The 24770-nt window shown below is 42.9% G+C and overlaps 3 protein-coding genes across 3 annotated transcripts; all 3 read left to right on the forward strand.

The window, feature by feature from the left end:
• Positions 1-1645: 1645 nt before the first annotated feature.
• On the forward strand, positions 1646-5038 carry cmklr2 (chemerin chemokine-like receptor 2). The gene is made up of 3 exons (XM_076747629.1): positions 1646-1959; positions 2942-3052; positions 3181-5038. The coding sequence occupies exon 3, from the start codon at positions 3183-3185 to the stop codon at positions 4260-4262; it is 1080 nt and encodes a 359-aa protein (XP_076603744.1). The 5' UTR covers positions 1646-1959; positions 2942-3052; positions 3181-3182; the 3' UTR covers positions 4263-5038.
• A 424-nt stretch (positions 5039-5462) lies between these two features.
• LOC143330873 (NADH-ubiquinone oxidoreductase 75 kDa subunit, mitochondrial-like) lies at positions 5463-12689 on the forward strand. The gene is made up of 19 exons (XM_076747632.1): positions 5463-5751; positions 6488-6567; positions 6939-7039; positions 7138-7245; positions 7371-7447; positions 7654-7735; positions 7856-7986; positions 8087-8272; positions 8362-8496; positions 8593-8707; positions 8826-8971; positions 9065-9193; positions 9311-9440; positions 9532-9692; positions 9791-9945; positions 10333-10508; positions 10596-10730; positions 10843-10915; positions 12043-12689. The coding sequence occupies exons 2-19, from the start codon at positions 6489-6491 to the stop codon at positions 12132-12134; spliced, it is 2211 nt and encodes a 736-aa protein (XP_076603747.1). The 5' UTR covers positions 5463-5751; position 6488; the 3' UTR covers positions 12135-12689.
• A 417-nt stretch (positions 12690-13106) lies between these two features.
• Positions 13107-23848, forward strand: ino80da (INO80 complex subunit Da). Its single transcript, XM_076747630.1, has 10 exons — positions 13107-13342; positions 15030-15276; positions 15366-16177; positions 16314-16416; positions 16502-16726; positions 17079-17188; positions 18874-19007; positions 19593-19816; positions 19951-20105; positions 20222-23848. The coding sequence occupies exons 2-10, from the start codon at positions 15059-15061 to the stop codon at positions 21250-21252; spliced, it is 3012 nt and encodes a 1003-aa protein (XP_076603745.1). The 5' UTR covers positions 13107-13342; positions 15030-15058; the 3' UTR covers positions 21253-23848.
• Positions 23849-24770: the final 922 nt, after the last annotated feature.

Here is a 24770-nt window from a genome sequence, read left to right on the forward strand (position 1 = left end):
ACTCTCCAGCTAGTCTCTATTTGAGATAACAGGATATCTTCAAGAAAGACTACGTGACAGAAGCCATGGACTATGATCACCGCATGACTTGTAGGTTTGATTGTAGGATACACACACACACACACACACACACACACACACACACACACACACACAAATAGCTACTGGAGGATGGCACAGCTACCCCCTCGGGGCTGAATGGTCCACAGAGAAATGAGATGGTCATTTTGGGTCACTGAAAATCGAGACAACTGAGGAAAGGCTGTCTGACTGTCTTATGAAACAAAAAGGGATGAGTAAGCAGCAGCGTCCACGTGAACGGTCAAAGTTTGTTAGTCAAACCTCAGATTATTTTGGGAAAGACCTTTCGCTAATTTCTCTTCTACAAAGGCTCTCTGTGTTTGATTTGGCAGGAAAGACAGCTGATCAACAGCTCATTACTTTCACATTGGACATTTGTGCAGCACGGGCTGTACTTACTTGAAGTAAAGTTCAGTATCAATGTATTTTTTTTTTTGTACAATAACTCTGGTGGAGCTTTGTCAAGTTGAAGTTTGACTGTTGGACTTTTGAGTTGTACATGTTTAAAAGAAAGTCTGTTACAAACTGGGGCATGACTTCTTAAAGATATAGGAATTTACCATGCAGAAAGGGTCTACCGGGGTCAATTCCGCATCAGTTTGGACCATTTTTTTCATTTGTCCCTCACAAGTTCCCCACCTTTATGAAAATGGCATAGTAACTCACTGTAACCACACCTCACCCATGCTGCTGCACTGATATTTTGGAAATAAATCATTTAAAAAATGTTGGCACAGAACACAATCAGGCGCTTGCAGAACAGTCCAACATCAATGTTGTGTCTGGAGACAGCACTGTAATAACACTGGATTTTAAGTTGGTCCAGCAAACACTTTACAGAGCAATAAGCAGTGGTGGAGGAAGTACTGGGACGTTTTACTGAAGAAAAAGTAGCAATACCAGTATAAAAACACTCTGTCACAAGCAAAAGTCAAGCATTAAAATCTTACTGTAAGTATTAGTACCAAAATATACTTAAAGTAGCCCAGCAAAGTACTCACTATGTAGAACGGCATTTCAGAAAAAGATGTATTAAATGACTGGATTATGATTACTGATTATTGTTGTGGTGCAGCAGTAATTTCAACTACTTTATATATTACTAATACTAGTATAGTTCTAGAGTAAAAAGTACAACATATGCCTCCAAATTATACTGGAGTATAAAGTAGCATAAAATGTAGTGCTTCAGTACCTTAGGTGACGTACTTGAGTAAATGTACTTGGTTACATTCCACCACTAGCAATAAGCCTGCCTGCATACTTAGATAACAACCCGTGAAGGCCGACCACAAGTTTAATGAGCACCAGCCAACCAAAGTTAAATGCCTTGCCAGAGGAGAGCAAATGCAGAAGTAAACGGGAGGATAACAGCCCAAAAATAAACTTTCCCTTACTTGGCCCAACCCGCTGATCAAGGCAATCTGTGCGTTTCAGTAGAAAAAAGCTTACATGTCAACAAAAAAAATCTGCAACATTCAAATCTTTTCCGTTTATTCGCGGTGGGAGGAGAAGCGTGTTGAGGGTTCACCCCGCTGTTATGGAACGCAGCCGCAGCTCCTCTGAATGAAAGCCTCCTTCATTCCGTGCTGGCGGGGACCAATAACTTCTCTTCATTCTGTGGTCCACGTTTGACGCGTCAGCCGGGCGCGCCCACTGCACATCTCCAACTCCTCCGGACGCAGCGAAGGGCTACAGCTTGGATGGAGTCACGGAAAGACAACGCATGCTGCAGAGGAGACTTTTGCAGCCGAGTGGGAAGTCACGGACAAGGCCCACCAAACGGAGGCTAAAAAGCTAAGTTAGCAGGCACTTTCATCCGGGGGCTGTCGGTGTTTTCCTCCAAATACCAAGAAAAGTGAGCGCTGGCACCTTTAGGTAAGCGATGCACCTCTTTATGTTTAGAGCATTAGTATGCCAATAGTGTGTTTGCGGCTCTTACTATACTGTGAACTGTTGTTTCCTATTCAACAGGCTACATATTTGCTGTATAAACAATGTTTCTGCATTGTTTACATAGGAGGAGAAGTGCTTTTTGATTTGTTGGTTTCTTACTCTGCATTCAGCATTTTGTCCATCTAGTTTCTAGTCTGTTTAGTTACTGTTGAGTCTAAAGTTAGTCTGTCCAATAAATGTCATCTTTTTCTCTTTGAGATTTAGATTTAGATTCTCTATTGTGTACAGAGATATAATCTGTTGTAACTTTTTTTTTTTTTTTTTTTAACTTGTTTGTTGATTGCATTGGTTCTCCATTCAGCATGCAGTCTTTAAAAGTTGCTGTAAAGACTTATGTTACTCTTTTCAACACACTTTATGGCAAAGTTACAGATCTCATTTCTCCATTTCTCTACAAAATTGAGATTCAAATCATGTTCTTATTCTCATTCTGGTACTTTAAGACCTTCTTTTCTTTGTGTTGTTTGCTTCACTTTTGTTTTTTCAAAGTTTATCAATTGGCTACATATGAATAATAAGTTTGTATTATACAATTGAGACAAGAAACAGTCCAATAAAAAATGTGATTGTGACTCAAATAACATTCATCTCAGACCATAAATTCTTAAAGGTGAAGTTTTAATGTGGCGCACATAAAAGTTGAAGCGGTGATATGCTCCATTCTGGACTTGGCAAAGATACAAATATTGGTAATATGTGAAAAAAAAAAACAGCCGGCTGCTCGGTTGGTAATAACCTCGGAAAAGATGAACATTGTGCAACAATATAGTATTTGCCAATTGTCCCATGTTTACTTACGGGACAAATGATATGAATCATAAGTTGAGGGCTCTTTCTGCCTCATCTGCGAGGCATCTCACTATCCACATTGTTGATCCAAAAGGATGTTGACACTATGTTCCAGGGACACAGTCTGGACACACCCAGTCTTAACTTCAACACAGGAACTGAATGAACAGAGAGAGGGTCAGGAACCTTTTGGAGGACAGCCCAGCATAATCACAAAGAGTGTGAGGTGAGGACATGTTATAGGTTGATTAGAATACACGGATATTTGAATAAGCTACTGTGTTTATGGATCATTTTGAAGGAATGCATCTTATCACGAGCTTCCCACAGATAACTTCATTACTGATTTTGCAGCAATGGGTGATTCCGGCGAGGACTATGGAAACTACACCTATGAGTACTACCTGGAGTATGGCGACTTGGAGGAGCTTAAAGTGGAACACAAGCAGAGGGAAACGATGCACATTATCTCAGTGGTGATCTACATTATTTCCTTTGTGCTTGGTCTGATTGGAAATGGAACTGTGATTTGGGTGACAGTGTTTAAAAGCAAAAAGACTGTCAACAGCGTCTGGTTGCTCAATCTAGCCATGGCAGACTTTGTGTTTGTGCTTTTCCTACCGTTCTACATTGATTACATACTGCGGGACTTCCACTGGGACTTTGGTCTGGCCATGTGTAAGCTTAACTCATTTGTGTCTGTGATGAACATGTATGCCAGCGTGCTCTTTCTCACAGTCCTCAGCATAGACAGATATGTTTCTCTGGTCCACCTCAACTGGTCTCAGAGGTACCGCACTGTAGACAGAGCCTGGGTGATCTGTAGTTGCATATGGGTGCTAGCTGCCGCCATGAGCTGTCCGGCGCTGATTTTTCGTGACACCATGCGCTTACACGACAAGGTGGTGTGCTTCAACAACTTCCATGCACAGGATGGACACACAGCGGCCATGAGACACATTATAATAGTGGCCATTCGTACCACAGTGGGATTCCTTCTGCCTTTTACTGCTATATGTGTGACGGGCATCCTTCTAACAGTCAAAGTGAATCAATCTGGGGGCTTGGTTCGTCTGTCCAGCTTCTCAAAAACAGTGTCTGCTGTTATTCTGGCCTTCTTTTTATGCTGGGCACCTTTTCATACTTTTAGCTTGATGGAGTTATCCATACATTCCTCATTGTACTTACACAACATACTGAAAGCTGGCTTTCCTCTCGCCACTAGCTTAGGCTTTTTTAACAGCTGCATTAATCCCTTGCTGTATATGCTTCTGGGCAAAAAGGTGCGTCATATCCTGAAGCGGGCATGCTTTGACTTAACTAAAAGTTCACTGAGAGAGCTCAGCCAGTCGATCTCTGCCACTGAGATCGAGTCCATGCCAGGAGTTCACCAGGACAGTGTCCCGGAGGAGCCTGTGGAGTCATCAGCTCTATGATTACAACCACCCTCAGACTGTAGTAGTTGTTCATGAAATGCATGAGGGCAAGACTGGCTATTACTGAACCTTAAATGTGGGGATTACCATAGCTGTTTTTTCCAGCTGTAGTGTTAAGAGTTTCCTATTTTGCTTCATTTCGACAGAGTTATTTGTAATTATTCTCAACGGAAAAGCTGAGTAGAGCTGTGTATAACGTGCACATTATGTTCATATCTTTCCATCTATTTTTCATTTGCATGACCCAAGTGATTTGCAGACAAGAGGGCAAGATCAAATGAAATGAAATGAAAATAAAAATCCAAAGCATTCTCTGGTTACAGCTTCTCAACTGTGAGAATTTGCTGTTTGAATTTCTTTTTTCTTCTATGATAGTGAACTGTAAAATTTTGTGTTGGACAGTTGCTCTCAAATGTGATGGGCATTTTTCACGATTTTCTGTCATTTTATAAACTAGGAAAAACATTAACAGATTAATTGCTAATGAAAATAATTATTACTTGCTTATATCAAATGCATCTTATGTATTTGCTGATTTTTTTTGTTGTTGTACTCTCGAGGCACGACATCTTTGCTTCCTAAAGATGAGATATGCTGCATATATCTATTTGTAGTCTAACATTCTTATGTTTTTATACAGTTTTATATTGGCTGCTAGTCACCTATTAATGTTTTTGGTTTTTTTTTAAGATTTTTAAACTAGTTGAAAGTTTTTATTCTAATATATTCCATGTAAATAGCATTTATCATAATAAATGTCTTCTTCTAAAAACCTACTGTCTTTGAATATCTTCTTTGTTTTGTATGACTTGATGCTAGAAGAGTCTGTCATTGTAAAGAGTAGGCTTTGAAGTTTCATGTACACACAGAATGGATCTCCGGGTGGATTTACACAGGCCTAATGAGTATACACCAGGCTGTCATAAACCCAGATGTGAATATAATTCCACTTCCTGAGGGGATGTTTACGGATTCAGCCATTTCCTGTTATTTCTTTCTGGTGAACTCTGACTTGTATGGATTACATCACTGTTATTATCATTTTGTAACTGGAAGGTTGCTGGGTTGAATACCTATAATATAGTCAGGAAGCAAACACTTCTACCCCACTTCATCAGCCACAATCAGAGTGCCCTCATGGCACCCTATGTACAGCTCTAGTACATGTGCATCTTTTTATTTGAATGCAATCTGGTCTCTAACCTGTATGTGAAGTAACTTGATGGAGGGGAAAGCCCTGCTGCACTGCCAAGCGTCACAAATTGGTGTAAATGAGTTGATTTTCTGTTAAGGAGAGGGTTTACATCACTCTTAATGGCTGGTGTTAAATACCTGTACCATTAGATTAGCCAGTATTTACAGAAAACTAGCCTTTCTATTTGGATTATGGTACAACGTTGCAGGATTACTTAATCCGTGACGCAGCACAATAACAAGACAGTGCGCAATCTGCGTCGCAGGCAGTCTCATGAGGACAAACACTGGCAAGGTAAGTAAGTGGTCACGGTAGAGTTTAGAAAAAATATTACTACGAATGTGGACAATTTATAGTCCGGACACGAGTGCTGAACGATCAATAGAAATGGCTTCTGAAATTTGAATAATCTGGTCAAATTAGTCGTCTGGAATTCAGTTGACGTGATGTTATAGATTACATTCACGTTAGCTCGTTTGTAGCAGGATATGCTACGTATGATGGTTTGAATTTAACGTGTCAGACGTTAAAAGCACTGCGTTACAGTGTCAGTTTATATTCATCATGGAGCAACCTTTTAATATCGCTGTAACAATGCCGCGAGCTAACACAGTCAGCTAACGATGAATGACAGCAGTCTTTGCTAACGTTAGCTTGGCACACCACTTAGTTTAACGTTACCTTGAGTTAATTTGATATATCATCAGATTTCCAACGCTATGCGGGGTCTCGAAACATAGTACATTTCTTCATACCTGTAGAGGATTGTAAAGTTCACCGTGAATATTATAGACATGCTATTAACTATACGTCGCAGTATAAATTGGCTGCTAAGTTAGGTAACGTTAGCTAGCTAGCGTTACTTCTGTTTATGTTTCAGTCGTTGTATGGAGGTTTTATGGTTCCTCAGTTCCAAAATCACGTACTAACGCTGAATATCTCAAAGCCTTGTGGACCCTTGAAAAAGTGTGTGAACCAAAAGAGCTAGACCTTACACGTGATGCTACCTCTCTCTGTGCCTCTCTTCCAGCATGTTGCGTTTGCCTGTTGTGAGCCGGAGCCTCTTTCCAGCAGCAATTACCAAAGGAGGTGCGGCTGCAACTAACAATGGTATCAGTGTACCGTTTCATCCACCGGTTAATTGATTATGCCTTTGTTGCGTACAATATGTGTCTTGTATTCCTGCAGAACACCCATTGTGTTGGTGTGCAGGAACTAGAACCCTTGGCCCTTACATCCGATGATGGATTATAGGCAGGATTACAGATTTGCCAGTCGCCACATTTGGTGCCAGGCTGTTGCTGGCTCAATTTAGCCAAACGTTGTCAGTGGCAATGATTGATTACTTTGAAATACCAGGAATCAAACGAATGAGAAATGATGATGAACTATAGGACTTTTCTGTGTTGAAAGTAACAGTCTTTGGACAGAAAGAAAATGTGGAGATGTACATGGAAATTGTTTTGTGTCTATACTTGAAGCTCGCACCGCAGCAACAGCAACAGCAGCCGCCCATAACCTCCTGGAGGTGTTCGTGGATGGGAAGCCTGTCATGGTGGAGCCAGGAACCACTGTGCTGCAGGTAACACTGTAAATTCATGCATGCATAACAGTACATAAGACTCCATAAGAATGGGGTAATAATATCAGATTTAACATCGTGACTCAATTTTGTCTCAGGCATGTGAGAAGGTAGGAATGCAGATTCCTCGCTTCTGCTACCACGAGCGCCTGTCGGTTGCTGGAAACTGTCGCATGTGTCTTGTGGAGATCGAGAAAGTTCCTAAGGTGTGTTTTAGACTGTGTATGTGTTTGTGTTTTCTGCTTTGGTGTGAGACAAATTATGACAAGCAATTAAAACACTACTGTCCTTACTTTAAATACTCAGTAATCATGTTTCATCAATCTTGCAGCCAGTGGCAGCTTGTGCTATGCCAGTGATGAAGGGCTGGAACATTTTAACCAACTCTGACAAAACAAGAAAGGCCAGGTAGGAGCAAACTCAAAAAGACTTTGTGCTTCTCCAAGATGTTCCACATTTGTGATGTAAACTTAATATTGCTCTGTAATTTTAACAGAGGTGATATGATGACTCACATCTCTCCCAAGCAAAAACATAAAAGTTGACATTTCCTTGTATGAAAGCAACCTGAAATAATTAACTCAAATATTCACTGTTGTTAACTCTTCTGACAGAGAGGGTGTGATGGAGTTCCTGCTGGCTAACCACCCATTAGACTGCCCCATTTGTGATCAGGGGGGAGAATGTGACCTACAGGTAAAGTTAATCACCACCTGTGTTCTTCATAGACTTGAGTGTGTGATTGTCAAACACTGTTTTCTTTGGAATTGATTATTTTAGACTGACTACTGAGACAGAATACCTTTTTGTTTGAAGGACCAATCCATGCAGTTTGGAAGTGACAGGAGCCGCTTCACAGAGGGCAAACGAGCTGTGGAGGACAAGAACATTGGCCCCCTCATCAAAACTATTATGACTCGTTGTATCCAGTGCACTCGCTGTGTGCGGTGAGTCTCACATCAGTATTTAAGTTGAGCTGTAGTTTAGAATATGAATGATATGAAGATAAGGTTGTTCTGTTTTTTTTTTTTTTTTTTGCTCCTACAGCTTTGCCAGTGAGATCGCAGGTGTGGAGGACCTGGGTACCACTGGCAGAGGCAATGACCTGCAGATTGGGACCTATGTGGAGAAGATGTTCATGTCAGAGTTATCTGGGAATGTTATTGATATATGCCCAGTGGGGGCCCTGACCTCTAAACCATATGCATTCACTGCTCGCCCTTGGGAGACCAGGTTTCTGCTTTGTGTTGTACATTTTGATGAACTTTTTAGAGGTGAACAGTTAGATTTTACACTCACGTGGTCTCTTTGGTGTCCTGCAGGAAGACCGAATCCATTGATGTTCTGGACGCTGTGGGTAGTAACATTGTGGTGAGCACTCGTGGGGGCGAGGTGATGAGAATCCTGCCTCGTCTTAATGAAGATATTAATGAGGAATGGATCTCAGACAAAACCAGGTTCCTCTCTTATTGCGCACAGTTTGCCTCACAGATATAAACTTGTGAATGATGTTTGCATTAGTGTTGAACTCTTCCTTGCTTCCATCGTGACAGATTTGCTTATGATGGGCTTAAGAGGCAGAGGCTTACTCAGCCAATGGTGAAGAACGAGTCTGGGCAGTTGGTTCCCACAACTTGGGAAGATGTGCTGACTCGAGTTGCGGGAGCAGTATGTACTTTGTGATGAAATGACTTTCTGTAATAATGTATGATATTTTGCAACTTGTGGTTTCAGTCTACAGTAGGCAGCCCTGAGCCGTGACCATAGCATCTGTTTTATTTGACAGTTGCAGGGAGTTGAAGGAAATGATGTTGCTGCTGTTGTCGGAGGCTTGGTGGACGCAGAGGCTCTCATTTCCCTGAAAGACATGCTGAATCGTTTGAATAGTGACAACCTGTGCACTGAAGAGGTTTTCCCAATGGCTGGTGCTGGGTAAGACCACAAACAGAGTAAAACTGAAAATGGGTCAAAGCCAGTTGGGCTAGTGCTGATGTTAGGTTTCTGCTTTCACCTTTGCTTGTTTAGGTCTGACCTGCGTTCAAACTATCTCCTAAACACTGGGATTGCTGGCATTGAAGAAGCTGACCTGCTGCTTCTAGTTGGCACAAACCCACGCTACGAGGCTCCTCTCTTCAATGCACGAATCAGAAAGAGGTAAGTTCAATGCTGTAAATACAGTGTGGATGTAGAAAAATGTAGAACTGGTAAATCTGAGTGATGTTAAATAAAAAATGCATGTTCTTTGATATGATCGTGGTACCTCTCATTCAGCTGGCTGCACAATGAGCTGCAAGTGGCCCTTTTGGGAAAGGAAGTGGACCTAAGTTACACATACGACCATCTTGGGGAGTCTGCCAAGGTTCTTCAAGAAATTGCATCAGGAACTCACCCATTTTCCCAGGTAAGACTGAGCACTTTCAGTAATACAATGAATGTTATCAAACACCTTGAGTGCCTCTTCCTAATTTGGGGTATTTTATGTTCTCCTCCAGGTCATGGCTAAAGCGAAGCATCCTGTTGTTGTGGTTGGAAGCAGCTGCCTGCAGAGAGAGGACGGGGCTGCAATAATGGCTGCTGTGTCAACCATTGCACAAAACGCTCGTGTCAGCAGCGGCGTGGAGGAAAACTGGAAGGTTCTCAATGTGCTTCACAGGTCACAGTCTTGGAAAATTAGATTAGCTTTCAGTAACAGGACAGTGTTCAAGAGGGTTTTTTACTGATATACAAGTGCTGTTTTTCCTGTGTCTTCAGGGTTGCCAGTCAAGTGGCTGCACTCGATCTTGGGTATAAGCCAGGAGTGGAGGCTATCAGAAAGAACCCACCCAAACTTCTGTTCCTACTAGGAGCTGATGCTGGCTGCATTACTCGCCAAGACCTCCCTAAGGATAGCTTCATAATTTATCAAGGTCAGCTGTTTGACTGCACAGCAGCAGAAGCTCTTTCAGTCACATTAATTTATGCATGGAATCTGAGAGAGGCAGTGCAATTTCTGTCATATAACATTTTGCTCGTACAGAAGAGAGCCCAAAGAAAGTTCTGAGTAAATGTGAAAGAAACCTAAATGAATGCAGGACAAGTATGACAATAGTACAGCATCTGCTGTATGCTTCAAAGTCACATATCTAAATCCAGTTGCACACCTTTCAGAGATTTTGGACCAAGTGCTCTCCATCACCATAATCAAAATACCATAAGTGATATACATCCCCCCAGTAGAGACTAACAGAATCTATGTCAAGGAGCAGTAAATGTTTTCTTGCTCAATTTCAATCCTCTGTGCCGTAACTGCCCAGGTCACCACGGTGATGTTGGTGCACCCATGGCTGATATCATACTCCCTGGAGCTGCATATACTGAGAAATGTAGCACCTATGTGAACACTGAAGGCCGTGCCCAGCAGACCAAAGTGGCTGTGACTTGTCCGGGCATGGCTAGAGAGGACTGGAGGATCATCAGAGCCATATCTGAGGTGAACTGCAATAATACATAATCGTGTTGTATAAAATAAGAAGAAATAAGGCTAAATGCTGTCTGTTGTTCCCGTCCCCTTTTTAAGCTTGCTGGAGTGACTCTGCCATATGACACTCTTGATGAAGTGCGTGATAGACTGGCCGAGGTTTCCCCAAATCTGGTGCGATATGATGATGTTGAGGAGGCCAACTACTTTAAGCAGGCTAATGAGCTGTCACAGGTCAGCTGTCATCTTCCTCCAGCATGTGTTGATCACAGAGAAGGCGACTAATAAAGCTTCATTTTAGTTTGTTTCACTCTGATGGTGGTGGTATTTGGCTTATCTCTTTCAGGCAGTGAACCAGGCTGTCCTTAGTGGTCCTTTAGTCCCTCCACAACTTACTGTGAAGGACTTCTATATGACAGGTGGGTCACTGGTGAAAATGGTACTCTAAATGGTAATATCGCCACAGAATCCTCTGGGAAACACAGCAGGGATGTGTCAGCTCCCTAATTTCAATATAATCATGTTTATTTAATTTTTATCTGGAGAAATACTAATATAGTAATACTAATACTAATGGCATATATTACAGCTTTTATGGCTGAAGCTAATGTGCTGTGTGCCTTTTTTTGCCCTCACTGACTGCTGTTACATGAGCTGTTTTTTAAATGAGATAAATCCAATGGACAACTCACACAAAATATCTAATTGCTGCTTTAAGTAATCATTTATGGTGTCCTGTTTACATGTTAGTCATCAGAGGAGCTCAGCAAATGTTTGACAAAGATTTAGTGGTGTTTACTGCTGTGCTTCCTATTAAAGAAAGTGTTTTGTTACTTCTGCTGCTGTTAAGAAGGCCAGCCACTATGATAATGTTGGACAGCTGATGATTGTGTAACTGACTTCACTTAAACAAACGGCATAACATTTTGTAGCCTCTGATAGCGACTTTCTCTCAGAATATTACATTTTCTTTGCCTCACTGCTTTTGATGCTGCTCCTGAAAGGCTGCTGTACATACTTGAAGATATTCAGCAGAATTTTTTTTATTTTTTTTGCTTTCAAAGTTTTGATCACAATACATATTACAGCCAAATATGACAGAATTTAATTAGAAACAGTGCTTTTATGAATTTGAGGTGATGTGAACAAAAAACTACTGAGTTTAAAGTTGGTAGTCTGGATTTTGTCTCATTTTTGTTTTTATGACAAATTTAACTGATTCTGCAAAACAAAAATTAAGTAGCGTGCTGTCCCAGATATTATCGTTTAATTTGTAAGGTGGTGTTTCATACCATAACATAAAATATATTGACATATTTGTCCTTTAAAATTGAATAATGCTTCAATCATTTCTCCTAAAACATAGGGTTTGAAATGAAATGCAGCTCTATCATTAAATTAGCAAGTAATATGCATTTTCTTTTTTACTCATAGCACAATGAACACCCACTGATTTTCTGGTTACATTAGATATTATGTTGAATTTTGGACTTTGCAGTGGTTCAGGTGTGCAGAGGTTCAATCTGATCTCAATCTTTACCCACAGATCCAATAAGCAGAGCCTCCCAGACGATGGCCAAGTGTGTGAAAGCTGTTACAGAGGGAGCACAAGCTGTGGATGAGCCAGCCATATGCTAAAGCACAGCGGATAGCCATTTAATCCTTGGGACGAAAAAAAAAAAAATTATACGCACAATACCGCTATTTGCACATTCCTAGAAACATATTTATTTGCACTTGTGTTTTACTATAGTAGGTGTTTTACTATAGTCGCTGCCTCATTACACCTTATGAAACTAGCATACTTTACTAACCTGCAGAAACATGTGTATGTGCTACTTGCAGAGTGAAAAATGTCAGTGTAGGTTTACCAAATCTCCAGAGATTCACCCCTTACTGTTTGTCTTTTCACCTGTTAGGACATTGACATTTTAGTAGGTGTGACCAAAGATTTAAAATCCCTATCCTTCAAAAGGAAATCTAGTTTCTTGTCTTCCTGTAAAATTACTAACATTAAATGTGTTCAGATTATATTTTCCTAAAGGTATTTGGAGTAAATAGTATGACAAATGTAGTCATTTGTGTGATATTTAATAAACCAGTTTTCTCTAGCAAGCCAAATGAATCTTTGCAAAACCCCATTTAAATTTGTGCTCTCATTTTAAAAATAATAATTTTCAAAGTACCCAAATATGTGCTGGTGTCATGCATGTTATTGTTCTGGTTGTGTGTGATACCGAGTCAACTTTTCCAGTCTGGAGCTCCTGTATCTGCTTGGCACGTGGTCCATCATCAGTGAGCAGCCGGCAGCACTGTGACAGCAGGGCTGGTAACTCATTCATATGGAAGACGATAGCCGTGGTCCAGGTGGATGTTACACTGGAACACTTTGCCGGACCTTTCGGTCTCTCTGCCTGAAGTCACTTTCAAATGTGGAAAACGTAAAGGGCACTGTCCTGCACACTAACTGTAATTTCACCGATAAAGCGATTAACATGTCACTTCTACACTGTAGGGGCTTTTAACAAAGTTGAATTTCCAATATGGTAGGAGAGGTTGTTGTTGTGGAGCGGATTGTTGTCATGTCCCCGCAGTGCCTGTAGTGGTGCTGTGAGGAGTCTGCTGTGGCTCCAACAAAAATCCTCAGCAGCCTACCTACTGCTTGTAATTTGCTCCGGATAGCCTATATTTACATGCATCCTTATTTCAAGATATACCGAGCTCGATGAAGATCACTGTTACTATCGTATCTCGAATATCGATGCACAAATAGCCTAGCTGATTCTAATAGACATTTCGGCCGTCTATCTGGAGCGAATACCTTACACAGCCCATACCAATTCAAGGTAAGCGAAATCGCATCCAGCCTCGCTCTCGATTTCTGAGTGTACCGTTTTGCACAGGCTTCAGTCGGTCAGACGCTCAACGAGAGGCCGGTGTGCCATCGAAGCTAAGAGGCCTGTAACTAATGACTCATTTATTTTATAACTCGTGATGTGGCCAAATGACTCATTATCTTAAATACGTGTGGGGAATTTTGCAGTGTTGGCAGTTTTAAGTCTTGTAGTCTGCTAATTTCACGTTATGTAACGATAGTGGCTATATTTCCTATCGATTATGACAGAGGCCTTCGGGGAAAGGCCTTGAGCCTCGTATGTAGACCCTTTGTTTGAAAGTATTTGGCCATAAATGTATCATGTTTGTTTACATTAGAAGTACACGACCGGGGCCGATCAATTTTTGTTTGTATGTTATGATTACGCCCGCATTTTTCTGAATAAAACTAAACTGAAATTAGACCTTTATAGTGTTACCATATGCTGATGTTTCCGTTTCCTGGTTAGCTACCGCCTACTAATTTGTGTTTTTAGCTTTGATAGCTTGTTAGCTAACTATTAAATTAGAATTTTCGTGTCTGCTCAGTGGTGATAATATGTATTTCTGCTTGATGATGGATAATGTTGTGTCTTCTGGATTCAGAGAAGGGTGTATCTTACACATAAATACGTTTAAAATCAAAAGTTTCACATCTGTCCAGCTAGCTAAGATAGCTCCCCGAACTCCTGGTAGTTACGCTAGCTAACATCCGTGTTGCCTGTCCCGTTCTCCGTATTTACCTAAAGTTGTTAATATTAACCCAGGCTAATGTAAACGACACTTGGCCAACCTGCCCCTGTGTGTATCCAACATGTACCCCAGTTGTCAGAATCGTGGCGCCCTCAAAACTAACTTAAAGTGAAAATTAGCAGCTAAGCTCCGGCTGAAGCTGGGCAGCTAACGCTCCAATTATCCTTACAGTGTATTGTGATACATCTGTAGCTTCCCATTTGTGTGCGTGTAGTTGTGAAATCCCTGTATTTTGTAAAAAGCAGCGGTTGTGTTGAATGAAGAAAGGCGACTTCTGGCTTTTCGAGTCTTCAGTTGGTGCTTCAGTGCAGCCTACACACTAGCAGGTGACCGTCTTCCAGCTTGTAACTTTATCGTGCTGCCCGCTGTCGTGCAATATACCGTTTCTCCACCATCATATTATCTTTTAAGTGTTAGCTTTAAAGATAATTGAATGGACTGTTGAATAAAAATACCTGGTCTGGTTATCAGTCGGTCCTCAATGTGAAGTTGAGACTGAAAATTAGAGGGTGCAAAAGCAGTTTGTCAGCAATGAGAATTAACGTTTCTCAAGACCATAAAGTTAATATATATTCACATTTTATTACAATATTTATTTAGTAGTCAATGCATGCACCGATGTGGTAGTTTAATTAACATTCAATCATGCATGAAATCAGTCAAGTTTTGGAATGTCATTTGATTTTTATCATGACACTAAAAATAATTTCACAGTAAATTACATTGCATAGTTATGTGAATGTTATTTATTCTCATTAAATACCTACATTAGCTAAAGGCTGGACAAAAAGTCACCTGTTGCAGAGGTTCCCTGCCTCTTAAATCTGCACGTGCATGCATGGTTACCTCCTCAGTATGAAGTGTTCCTGATGTAATTCTTGGTTTCCCCTGACTTTATCCCATCAGCTGATGTTCTCAAGGACAAGAGTCACGTGATGTATGAAGGCAAACACATACACTTCTCAGAGGTGGACAATAAGCCGTTGTGCTCGTACAGCCCAAAGCTGTGCAAGCAGCGCAGACTAAATGGCTATGCTTTCTGTATCCGGCACGTTCTGGAGGATAAGACGGCTCCCTTCAAGCAATGTGAATATGTGGCCAAGTACAACAGCCAGCGATGTACCAACCCCATCCCCAAGTCCGAGGACCGCAGGTGTGTATGTCTGTTTGCATGTGTGCCACGTAGAAAACAGTATGTTACAGATGTGCATAGTATGCTGAGGATGTGTTCTTGTTTTCCAGATACTGTAACAGCCACCTGCAGGTTCTGGGTTTTATCCCCAAGAAGGAACGGAAAAAGAAACACGATGCTTTGGAGGAAATGCGCTCACGTGCTCACCTGGAGTCGGTGGCTCTCAACATAACTGTGCCCTCTCTAGCTCTGAAAGCTTCCAATGGTCTAGATGAACTTCCGCCATCTCCCCCCTGTTCACGTCTGCTACCCCTCCCTGACGGGGAACTCCTGGACCCTTTTGCCTTTTATGAGGATGACACAGATGGGGAGGAGGTGGGCACCCCTCGGAAGGGCAGTGCCATCAAGAAGAAACTACAGAGTCGCCTTGTGCTCAACCAGAAACTCTGCCATGACACGGACCTCTTCCAGCCACCTCCTGAGCACTTTAGTCCCTCCCCCGTCCCCCACGTACTCCCCTCCTCGCCGCTCAACACTCATCTCCCACGGCAGCAGTCAGGTCTTCTCCAGCTGCCCCAGCACTCGAGCGTGACGTCTTTCATCTTCCCCGGTCAGCAGCAGGGTTTATTATGCAATCCACCACCACCTCAGACGGTCAACTTTCTGCCTCCAGGGATGCCCGCTAATGCAGCACCCAGTCCTGTGCAACCCTCTGGGCCATCACTCAGCAGGAAAATGCCTTTCACTGCTACTCACTTGCCTGCCAGTTGCAAGGACAGTGGCAGTAACAGTCAGCGGCATGTGGTTGTCATGCGGCCCGCTGCCTTCTCACCTTCAGCCAGCTGCCTGGCCAGGTTGCAGCATCTGGTGCAGCTCTGTGCCAAGAGACACCGGGAGCACGGAGACCTCTTTCCTCATCTAGGTGCCCAATTTAAAAGAATTTCCCACCACTTTTCAAACTCAGTGTGTTTTCACTTACTTATAAATTCATGTGCAGCTTTTACGGACTGTGTGTGATACTTCAGATTAAGTGTAGCGCTAAACAACTTCTCTTCCAGGATTGGACTGGTCAGAAGACAGTGCTGATGATGATGATGATAACGATGAAGAGGAGGCAGAGACATTTATTCCTTTCCAGAGCTCTTGGAGACCACAGAATGGGTCAGTATTCTCATACTTAACTCCACAGTATGAACTCTGACCTGACGCTTCTCGTCCTGACTGCTGTTAATTGTTTTCTAAATAGGCTGGAAGACGACAGTGGTTCCTCGCGGAGAACGCGGCTGCTTAGGCTTTGCTCGTACCTCCAGGAGAAGTACAAGCACATGTGCAGGCAGGAGAGGGCGAGTATCCGCCAAAAGAGATACCGCTATGCCTTCCGCAAAGCCTTGCTGCACGCTGCCAGTAACAACCCCGACTGTGCTGGGCAGCTCATCCAGGAGTTACGTGGTGCCTCTCGAAGCTCCTCGAGGTATTCCCACAAACGTCAGATTAGTTGATTTTGTTATTAACTCTTGATATGATACGGTAAAATCAAACCCTTTGTAATAGTAGGTGCCAGCATAGTTAAACCAGTCACAAACCTTCCATCACCCACCTGTGAACTAGAAATTCAATGTATGTGATTCCCAAAATAGATACGATCGGGATTGTTTTATATCAGTGCAAATGGCAAAGAGTGCTGACTTTTTGACTTACTTCATGACTTACTTGTTGGTTCTCTAGTCTTGCGATCTTCATCTCCTGAATTGAAATGTCTGAAACACAACAGATGTGAAGTGTTGTCACTGTTTGCTCAGTTTGGACTCTGTGTGTCTCTGCAGTGTGACTCCTGCAAGGCAGCAGAGCACAGATGCGGGGACCTGCACTGGCAGCACAAAGGGCCAGGCCTGCAACAACAGGGCTCTGCCCTTCACTCAGCACTGCTTTCAGCGTATCCTTTCCACCACATCACTGATTGTGCAGCTGCCCGCTAGAGTGTTTTTCTCATTTAAATGATTTTTGTCAATTTCAGGTGTCCATGTTTTGTAAAATCACATACTGTGATGTGCAGTATCCCTTTGCGATAGAGTGCTATGGTCACACGCCCTCTTTCTATTGTACGGTGTTATTAGGGCCACGGGGCAAGCCACGAGCACTATTGTTATCCTGCGGGTTTTTTCTTATTATTATTATTATTCTTCCTCTTCCGTGCTTTTTTCGATTCGCTACTCCTCCTACAGTTTTGGGAGCACCCACGCAAATGTTATATCAAAACGTGCGTCTTGATCGGGATCGCTATGCTATTATTTTTCTTAAATTTATCGCAGTTTTTCGCGACGTAAGTCGCGAAAAACTGCGATAAATTTCCCATAAGAAATGAATGGGAGGCGGTAAAAATTGTCGCACTTTTTCTACTGGCTACTGCTCCGGCATACTTTCACCTAGAGACTCCATTTAAACTTTAAATTGTAGACACAAGTCTTGTCTATTGCTGTATTAAGCCACGTTTTGATAACTCATGTAGTTTTTGAGTAATCCCTCATCAATGACCATGAGCGTTTTTGGGGAAATTCTCAGATTTCAATGGGTGTGTATTGCGCGGACAGTTAGAGGCTAGAGTGGGTGACATCATCGCTAGAGTGGGAGAGAGCCGATTAAAAACGACTAGGTTTTTGCTCTTTCCACGCTCCTCCCGGCCACAGTTTACACTCTACGGGCATGATTTTTTCCACAGTTGTAGACAAACTTGTCCTCTCTCTCACAATGTGCTCGAAAAATCTGTGAGACGAACAGAATTTGAATTAGCAGCCTCTAAGCGCGGCCACGTCTGTCTCTGCTCTCCATGCACTCCAATACAAAGATTTTCGGAGAGAGCAGAAAGGAGCCCTGTTTTCAACTCGCGACTGTGTCCACAAAATATTCTGTAGAAACACAAAATTACACCAAAACGTTCAGGAAGTCCTCAAGGCGCTCACGGTGTCTTTGTTTTTCTGATAGGAGCTTCCGTTCTCTCAGGAGAAGCCCAAATGTGAGAGGAGTGCAGAGGCAGAAAATCGCTCGTTTTCTCCGCTTTTCTGTCGCCCCTCTCTGTCTGCCCCTATCGTCATGGGCAACCAAGCCAAATTGCCGTGACAACCACTGAGCCTCAGTGGCAGAGAGCCTAAAAAAACCTCCAGATTTTCTGTCTTTCCAGGCTCCTCCCGGCCACAGTTTACACACTACAGGCATGATTTTTTCCACAGTTGCAGACAAACTTGTCCTCTCTCTCACAATGTGCTGGAAAAATGTGTGAGACTTACACAATTTCAATTAGCAGCCTCTAAGCCCGGCCACTTCTGTCTCTGTCTCTTTTTCTCTCTCTGAGTGCATGTGTGCCTGAGTACTGAGAGGGGGCGTGTGTGTGCGTGCGCAGCTGTGTCTCATAGAGCATGATTGGGAGGGGCTCTGAAGTTGCTGTGGCAACCTCTGAGGCTCAGTACCTCTGTGAGCACTTCTCTCTCATGCTCCCTTACACAAATAAACAGACATATGGGCATATAATGTAATGTATATGTACGCGGTCGGGCAGTAGACCCCGTGGCCCTTTCAAAATTTCCCGCAGGGAAATTGTCTAGTTTCCTTTATTGTTCTCTGTAGATATTCTGTTGAATCGTTCCCAGCAGCTCTTTGCTAGTTGCACAGCCAAATTTGCAGATGGTCAGCAGTGCTCCATCCCTGTGTTTGACATCACGCACCAGACACCACTCTGTGAAGAGCATGCCAAAAAAATGGTGAGTTCAACATTTAAAGGTAAAATTCAACACTTTGAGGAATGTGCTTTGTTTGCAGTTAGAAGAGAGTGTCGTGCCTGCATGATAAATGTGTGCTAATGTAGTTTTGCACAAGGACTGGAGACAGCTGGCCTGACTCTGCCCAGAGGTAACAAAATTCACCTACCAGCACCTCTGATGTTAATTAAGTTATTAAGTTATGGCTTGTTAATTAGTTGCCCAGCAACCAGGAGTTACTGGTCTCAACAAAGAAATGGTCTGGTTCATAACCCCTGTAAAATGGTGATTTGTCATTTTTATATATTATTTATATATATAAACATTTTAATTAATGAGCCTCACAGGTACTTGGAGGTGGATTTTGTTTGTTGGACAGAGCAAGGCCAGCAGTTCCCCCCTGTTTCCAGTCTTTGTGCTAAGTTAATTTAGCCAGCTGCTGGCATTAGCTTCATATTTAGCAAACAGACATGAGTCTTTTCAAACACCTCATTAAACTTTTGGCAAGACAGCAAATAAGCATATTACCCAAACTGCTGAGTTTGGTTTCATATGGGCTAATGTGATGACTCCATACATTTGACGCAGGATAACTTCCTGCGAGGGGATGGTAACCGACGAGTGCAGCACCAGCAGCAGCAGCAGCGAAAGCCACGTAAAAAGACCAAACCACCGGCGCTCACCAAAAAACACAAGAAGAAGAGGAGGAGAGGGCCGCGGAGGCCTCAGAAACCCATCCCTCCAGCGCTGCCACAGGGGAACCTGGGAATGCCTTCTACAAGCCTAGCAATGCCCTCACAGGCCAGCATCAGGTCTGCTACACCTGTGTCTCCACTGTTAAAAATTTAGTGTGCCGTAGATCCAGTGTCAGGGAGAATACTCTGTCACAGCAACATGTTGTCGATCTTCTCTAAACATTTTTTTTATCTTATCTTTGTGGCACTAGCCCCTCAACACCAGACCTGAGTGCAGAGGAGCTTCCAGACGATATCACCAATGAAATGGCAGACATTCCAAATGACCTGGAGCTAAACCAGGAGGATTTCTCCGACGTGTTACCCAGACTACCTGATGACCTGCAGGACTTTGACTTGTTTGAAGGTTGTCATCCAGCTCTTTCTTGTGCACCACTTTGCCTTTCTTGTGTAAACCAACTACCTCTTGGTGTGATTGTTTGATGAAAACTGTTGCATATACATGTGTGTGTGTACATGCAGGAAAGAATGGGGAGTTACTGCCCACCACAGAAGAGGCTGAGGAGCTGGTGCGTGCACTGCAGGCTATGGGGTCCTACCCAGACTCTTTGGTGTGCCTCACCTCCATGGGAGACCTGGCCCCCTCTGAAGGCGTGGACCACCGAGCCATGACTGTGTTCCCTGGTCCGGTCCAGCCGGGGGGCATGGGGGACCTGCTCAACAGTCGCATCCCTACAGAGAACTTCACCAGCCTCGAGCTGGAGGACAATCTACTGCAGTCCACTGGGGGTCACTTTCCCCCTTCGCCGCCATCTCAGCCCGCTAGCCAGCCCCCAACGTCGTGCTCCAACCTGACCTCATCTTCCTCTACGGTAGCCCCCCCCACCACCTCTCTGCTCACCCAGACCTCCATCACAGAGCGAACGTTCTCCCGGACACACACGTCTCATGTCCTGGCCAAGTCTGACGCGCCCACATCATCTCCCCAAGGCAGCCACTACAGCAGTGAGCACGTGCCATCCCCGTACAGTGACCACATATCCTCTCCCCATGCCAGCTCCTTCCAGACAGACACCCCTCTGCTGCTGGAAGTCCCTCTCAGCGGGGTACCAGGACCCCCGCGCTCAACATGGAACAATCTCCCTCTCCCCCTAACCGACCCCACACAATTTGGCAATCTCATAGGATCAGAAAGTCATCTCATATCCACCTCCCTGTCCACCCCCCCGGCCACCACCCACTCTGTGACGCTGCAGCCCATGGCGGCGCTGTCAGCGATGCCCCAGAGTGGCTTGACAGGTTTAACGACTCCCCCCGCCCCCTCGTCCTCCCTCCCATCATCTTCACATGATCTTCTGAACTCCACACAGCCCAAGCAACAGCTCCCTCAGTTCAGCGCGGCCTTTGGCCATCAATTGGCCTCCCACAGTGGCATCCCGAAAGACGTGCAGCCCAGCCACAGCTCTACAGCGCCCCCCGCTGGATTTTCCATAGTTGGTGCCACCGCTGCAAGTGCCAACAGCGCCACACCACCCTTCACGCAAAGTAAATGAGAGCACGCGGCCTGCAACTGCTGCATGATGGTCTGTGGACTCACAGTCATTTACAATCCAGTCGACTGGCTTCCGATCGACCACCCCTCTTCATCTGCTACATGTGTGCAATGTGGTAATCGTGCACTATTTGATAATGAATTTGCACAACCTCAGATCTTCAATTTTCTCCATTTTCGTTCTTTTATTCCGCAGCCAGGCGGCCTCCGGGGTTTTAAGTCAGTGTGAGTCCACTTGTTTGATGCCTCGTGGTTCCGTCAGCAGGGGGTAACAGTCAGATTTTGTGGTGAAATAAACGGGTGAAAATCGGCGGAAGGACCTTAGAGATTATGTGTCGCGGCGCTCAGAATTCATTGACGTAGAAGCCTCAATCAGCGGTCGCTTTGTTGGCTTTGCCAGTTTGAGTCCTGTCTTTAAATGATCAACTGTACCCTGCCTTGCTCAGATGGCCATCGCATTCTTATTTTTCCACCTGGTTCATACACGGCTTCTGTCACCCTCTGAAAAAGAAGAGTACAGGTTGTGATATTTGTGACCCATATTATTTCAACCTATTTAACTGTTATCATGGTATAGAATCTTACAGAGATTTCAGATTTCACAGTCATACGAATTTACCAAAATGCTTTTAAACAGCTGTTTTTATATTGTGTATACTGTATATGTGCTCATTTATTGGTTTGCTCAGACGTCAAAATCTCTGACCTCACCATTGGTTGTGGGACTCTGAGTGGCCTAGTAGACACTTGAAGGTAAATATAGTTTCTTAAAGCAATAAACACATTAACATAACTCGAGCATTGTAAGGTATTTTATTGGTCTCACTACATGTAGCTTCACTCGCTGAATTCAGGCTGGGTCAGGAGTTTATTTTGGCCCCTGTAACTGTTCTTCTTTTTACAGCAGGTTCACTCAGAACCAGAGCCTACAGAGACCAGAGATCAGGTCAGCCTAACTGCTTCTCTCGGGCCAACCTGAGAGGATTTTGACAGCTAAGAAATGAGTTTCAGTGTTAATGGTAGGGGTGATGGTGGCGTAATCCAGGGACTTTAAGTGTCTACTCTCAAAGGTGCTCTCTGGTCCACACATACAATGGTCATGAATGACTTTCATGTCTCATAAAAGGCAAATTGAGTTTCAGGACTCCCATTACAGTACAGAAGGCAAAGATATTGATTTAAATGGTATAAACTGGTATGTTGAGCCCGGCTGAGGTCAAGGAAAGCTTGTTTTACTCTAAACTCAGATATGAATTGATTTTTAAGCTAAAGGAGGCAAACCTGGGGTCTGATTTGAATTTTAGAAAACTCCACCCCCTGACAGCCCCCCCCCCCCATCTGTTTAAGACTCATGCAGCAGTACAACCATGGCTTTTGATAGATATTAGACATTTGACAGATCGTCAGACATTGTTGAGTATTAAGTATATAGAGTAGCAGTCTCTATCTTGGGGTTTGTTGGTGAATTATTGAGTAGCAATGGATTGAAATTGTTATTTGCAATGTATTCAGTGGAACCTGTGTCTTGTGGAATGAGTCTGTTGTTTTTAATGGCTATCAAAATGGTCGTAAGTTCTCTTTGAAGCTGGAGGGATCAATGTTTGTATGCCGTGCGTGCTGTCATTTTGTTTTTAATAATATCATGATGGAGAATACTTTTGATAGCTATTAAACTCCAGGAAGAAGTCTGAGATTGCATGGGGCAGCAACCTTTTGTGTGAGAGTATTAGAATAATATTAGATTACGGTCACTGGCTTGATTCTTGGCAGTATGAAACATAGGAATATATGCATTACCATTTCATTTTGGGGAGACAAACAGATCGACGTACCGTATGTTGTTCTTCACCATGGATTTGCACAGGAGTGGATGAGGCCGGTGGTGTTTCACATGTCCCGTGTCTGTCTCGCCATTTTTTTTTCCTTTGACGCTCATTAAACGAACAGCTGCCATCATTACCAGCTCTGAGCTTGCACCCGACCCCCCCCCCCCCCCCCATTTCCAGCTGTGAGAAGGCCCAGTTCTGTCTCTCCCTTCCAAAGAGAAAACACATTATGAAGTGTAAACCCGTAGCTCCACCAGAGACGACTGGGCTTCTCAGTGACTGCAGCGCTCTCACCAATAGTCACGAACACAGTGCCCCGAAAAAAAGTTCTATATATTAAGAAAAAAAAAAGAAAAAAAAAAATCAGGTTGGAAAATGTTTGCAAGGCATTACTGCTGTATACCCCATAGCATGAGATTAGCCATTGCACCAGTTCTCCCCAAAACCACGTAGAACAAAACGACCAGGGCTCGTAGGCACATTTAACTGCTTGAATTCAGAAATGGCTGACAAATTCCTATACTCATTGAATGTACTGTATTACTGTTTTTAAAGATAGGATGAGCTAATCTAGTCACCTTTTGTTATTGGTCCTTGTTTAATTTGTCTAAGGTATTTTTTGTATACAAAGGTTTACATTTTTATGTATATTTTTCTTGTGTACAAATGATGTAATATGTGTACAAACACTGTATGTAATATCTGTATATAGTGTGAGAAATTTGATCTTTTGTTTTTGGATGTATAAATAAAACTTGCTGTGAGGTATTTACCATTTTGTGTTTGGATTTTCTAAGCAGCTGAACAGCTAATTATGGAACGGGACTATTACTGAATATTTAATGCTGACATTTAGATAGAAATCCATTTATATGACACTTCAAAAAATATCTGATGTGATTTGAATTCCCATCTTTAAAATGTTGATTTGTACATTTTCCAAAACCTGATTTTAAGTTAACAATCTCACCACAATTCAGTCTATTTAGTAGCTGTTCTGGAGCTATTGATGATGGACTTGCATCACCTTTGCAGATTTTATATGAATTCAGAAATTAAGAGAATTCAAGTGTCCAATAATCAAAGAACTAACAGCACAGTTTGAAGGTGAAAACCCAAGATTAGTGTCACCAGTTCAGTATCTGACCAAATGTGAAACATGGTCCCAGTCTCTGCTTCTGCTCCTGAGTTATAGTTAACATTATGGTATCACAATGAAGTTGACCTTTGACCTAAATGTCATCACTTCATCATTTCTCTTGTGAGACATTTGTATGAAATTTCATCGTAATTAGTGTATAAATGCCACATCTCTTGCCATCTGAGACATAAAAAACTGAATTTGTGAAAGTCATCCATTACATCTAACAGATGGACCAAGCTAAACATAAGGTGCATTTAATAGCTGTTTTGAAGCTGTCCATCACAACACATGCTCCTCATCAGAGGATGGAGTTGGAGAAATCCTTAATATGCTCTGAAAAATGGAAATTAGAACATCTACCACATCATAACAACTGGACAACTCAAGGAGATCCAGAACAGATACTAAATAAACTTGTGTCTCTAGGGTCCAATATACAATGTGCACTTATCCAATATCTCAACATAATCCGACTACAAAGTCTTACAACATCGTAAAATCAGGGTTTGTGTTGTGCTGTAATGTGTATCTCTTTGAGCACTGTTGAAA

Source organism: Chaetodon auriga, chromosome 13 (genome assembly GCF_051107435.1).
Source record: "Chaetodon auriga isolate fChaAug3 chromosome 13, fChaAug3.hap1, whole genome shotgun sequence".
Taxonomy (NCBI): domain Eukaryota; kingdom Metazoa; phylum Chordata; class Actinopteri; order Chaetodontiformes; family Chaetodontidae; genus Chaetodon; species Chaetodon auriga.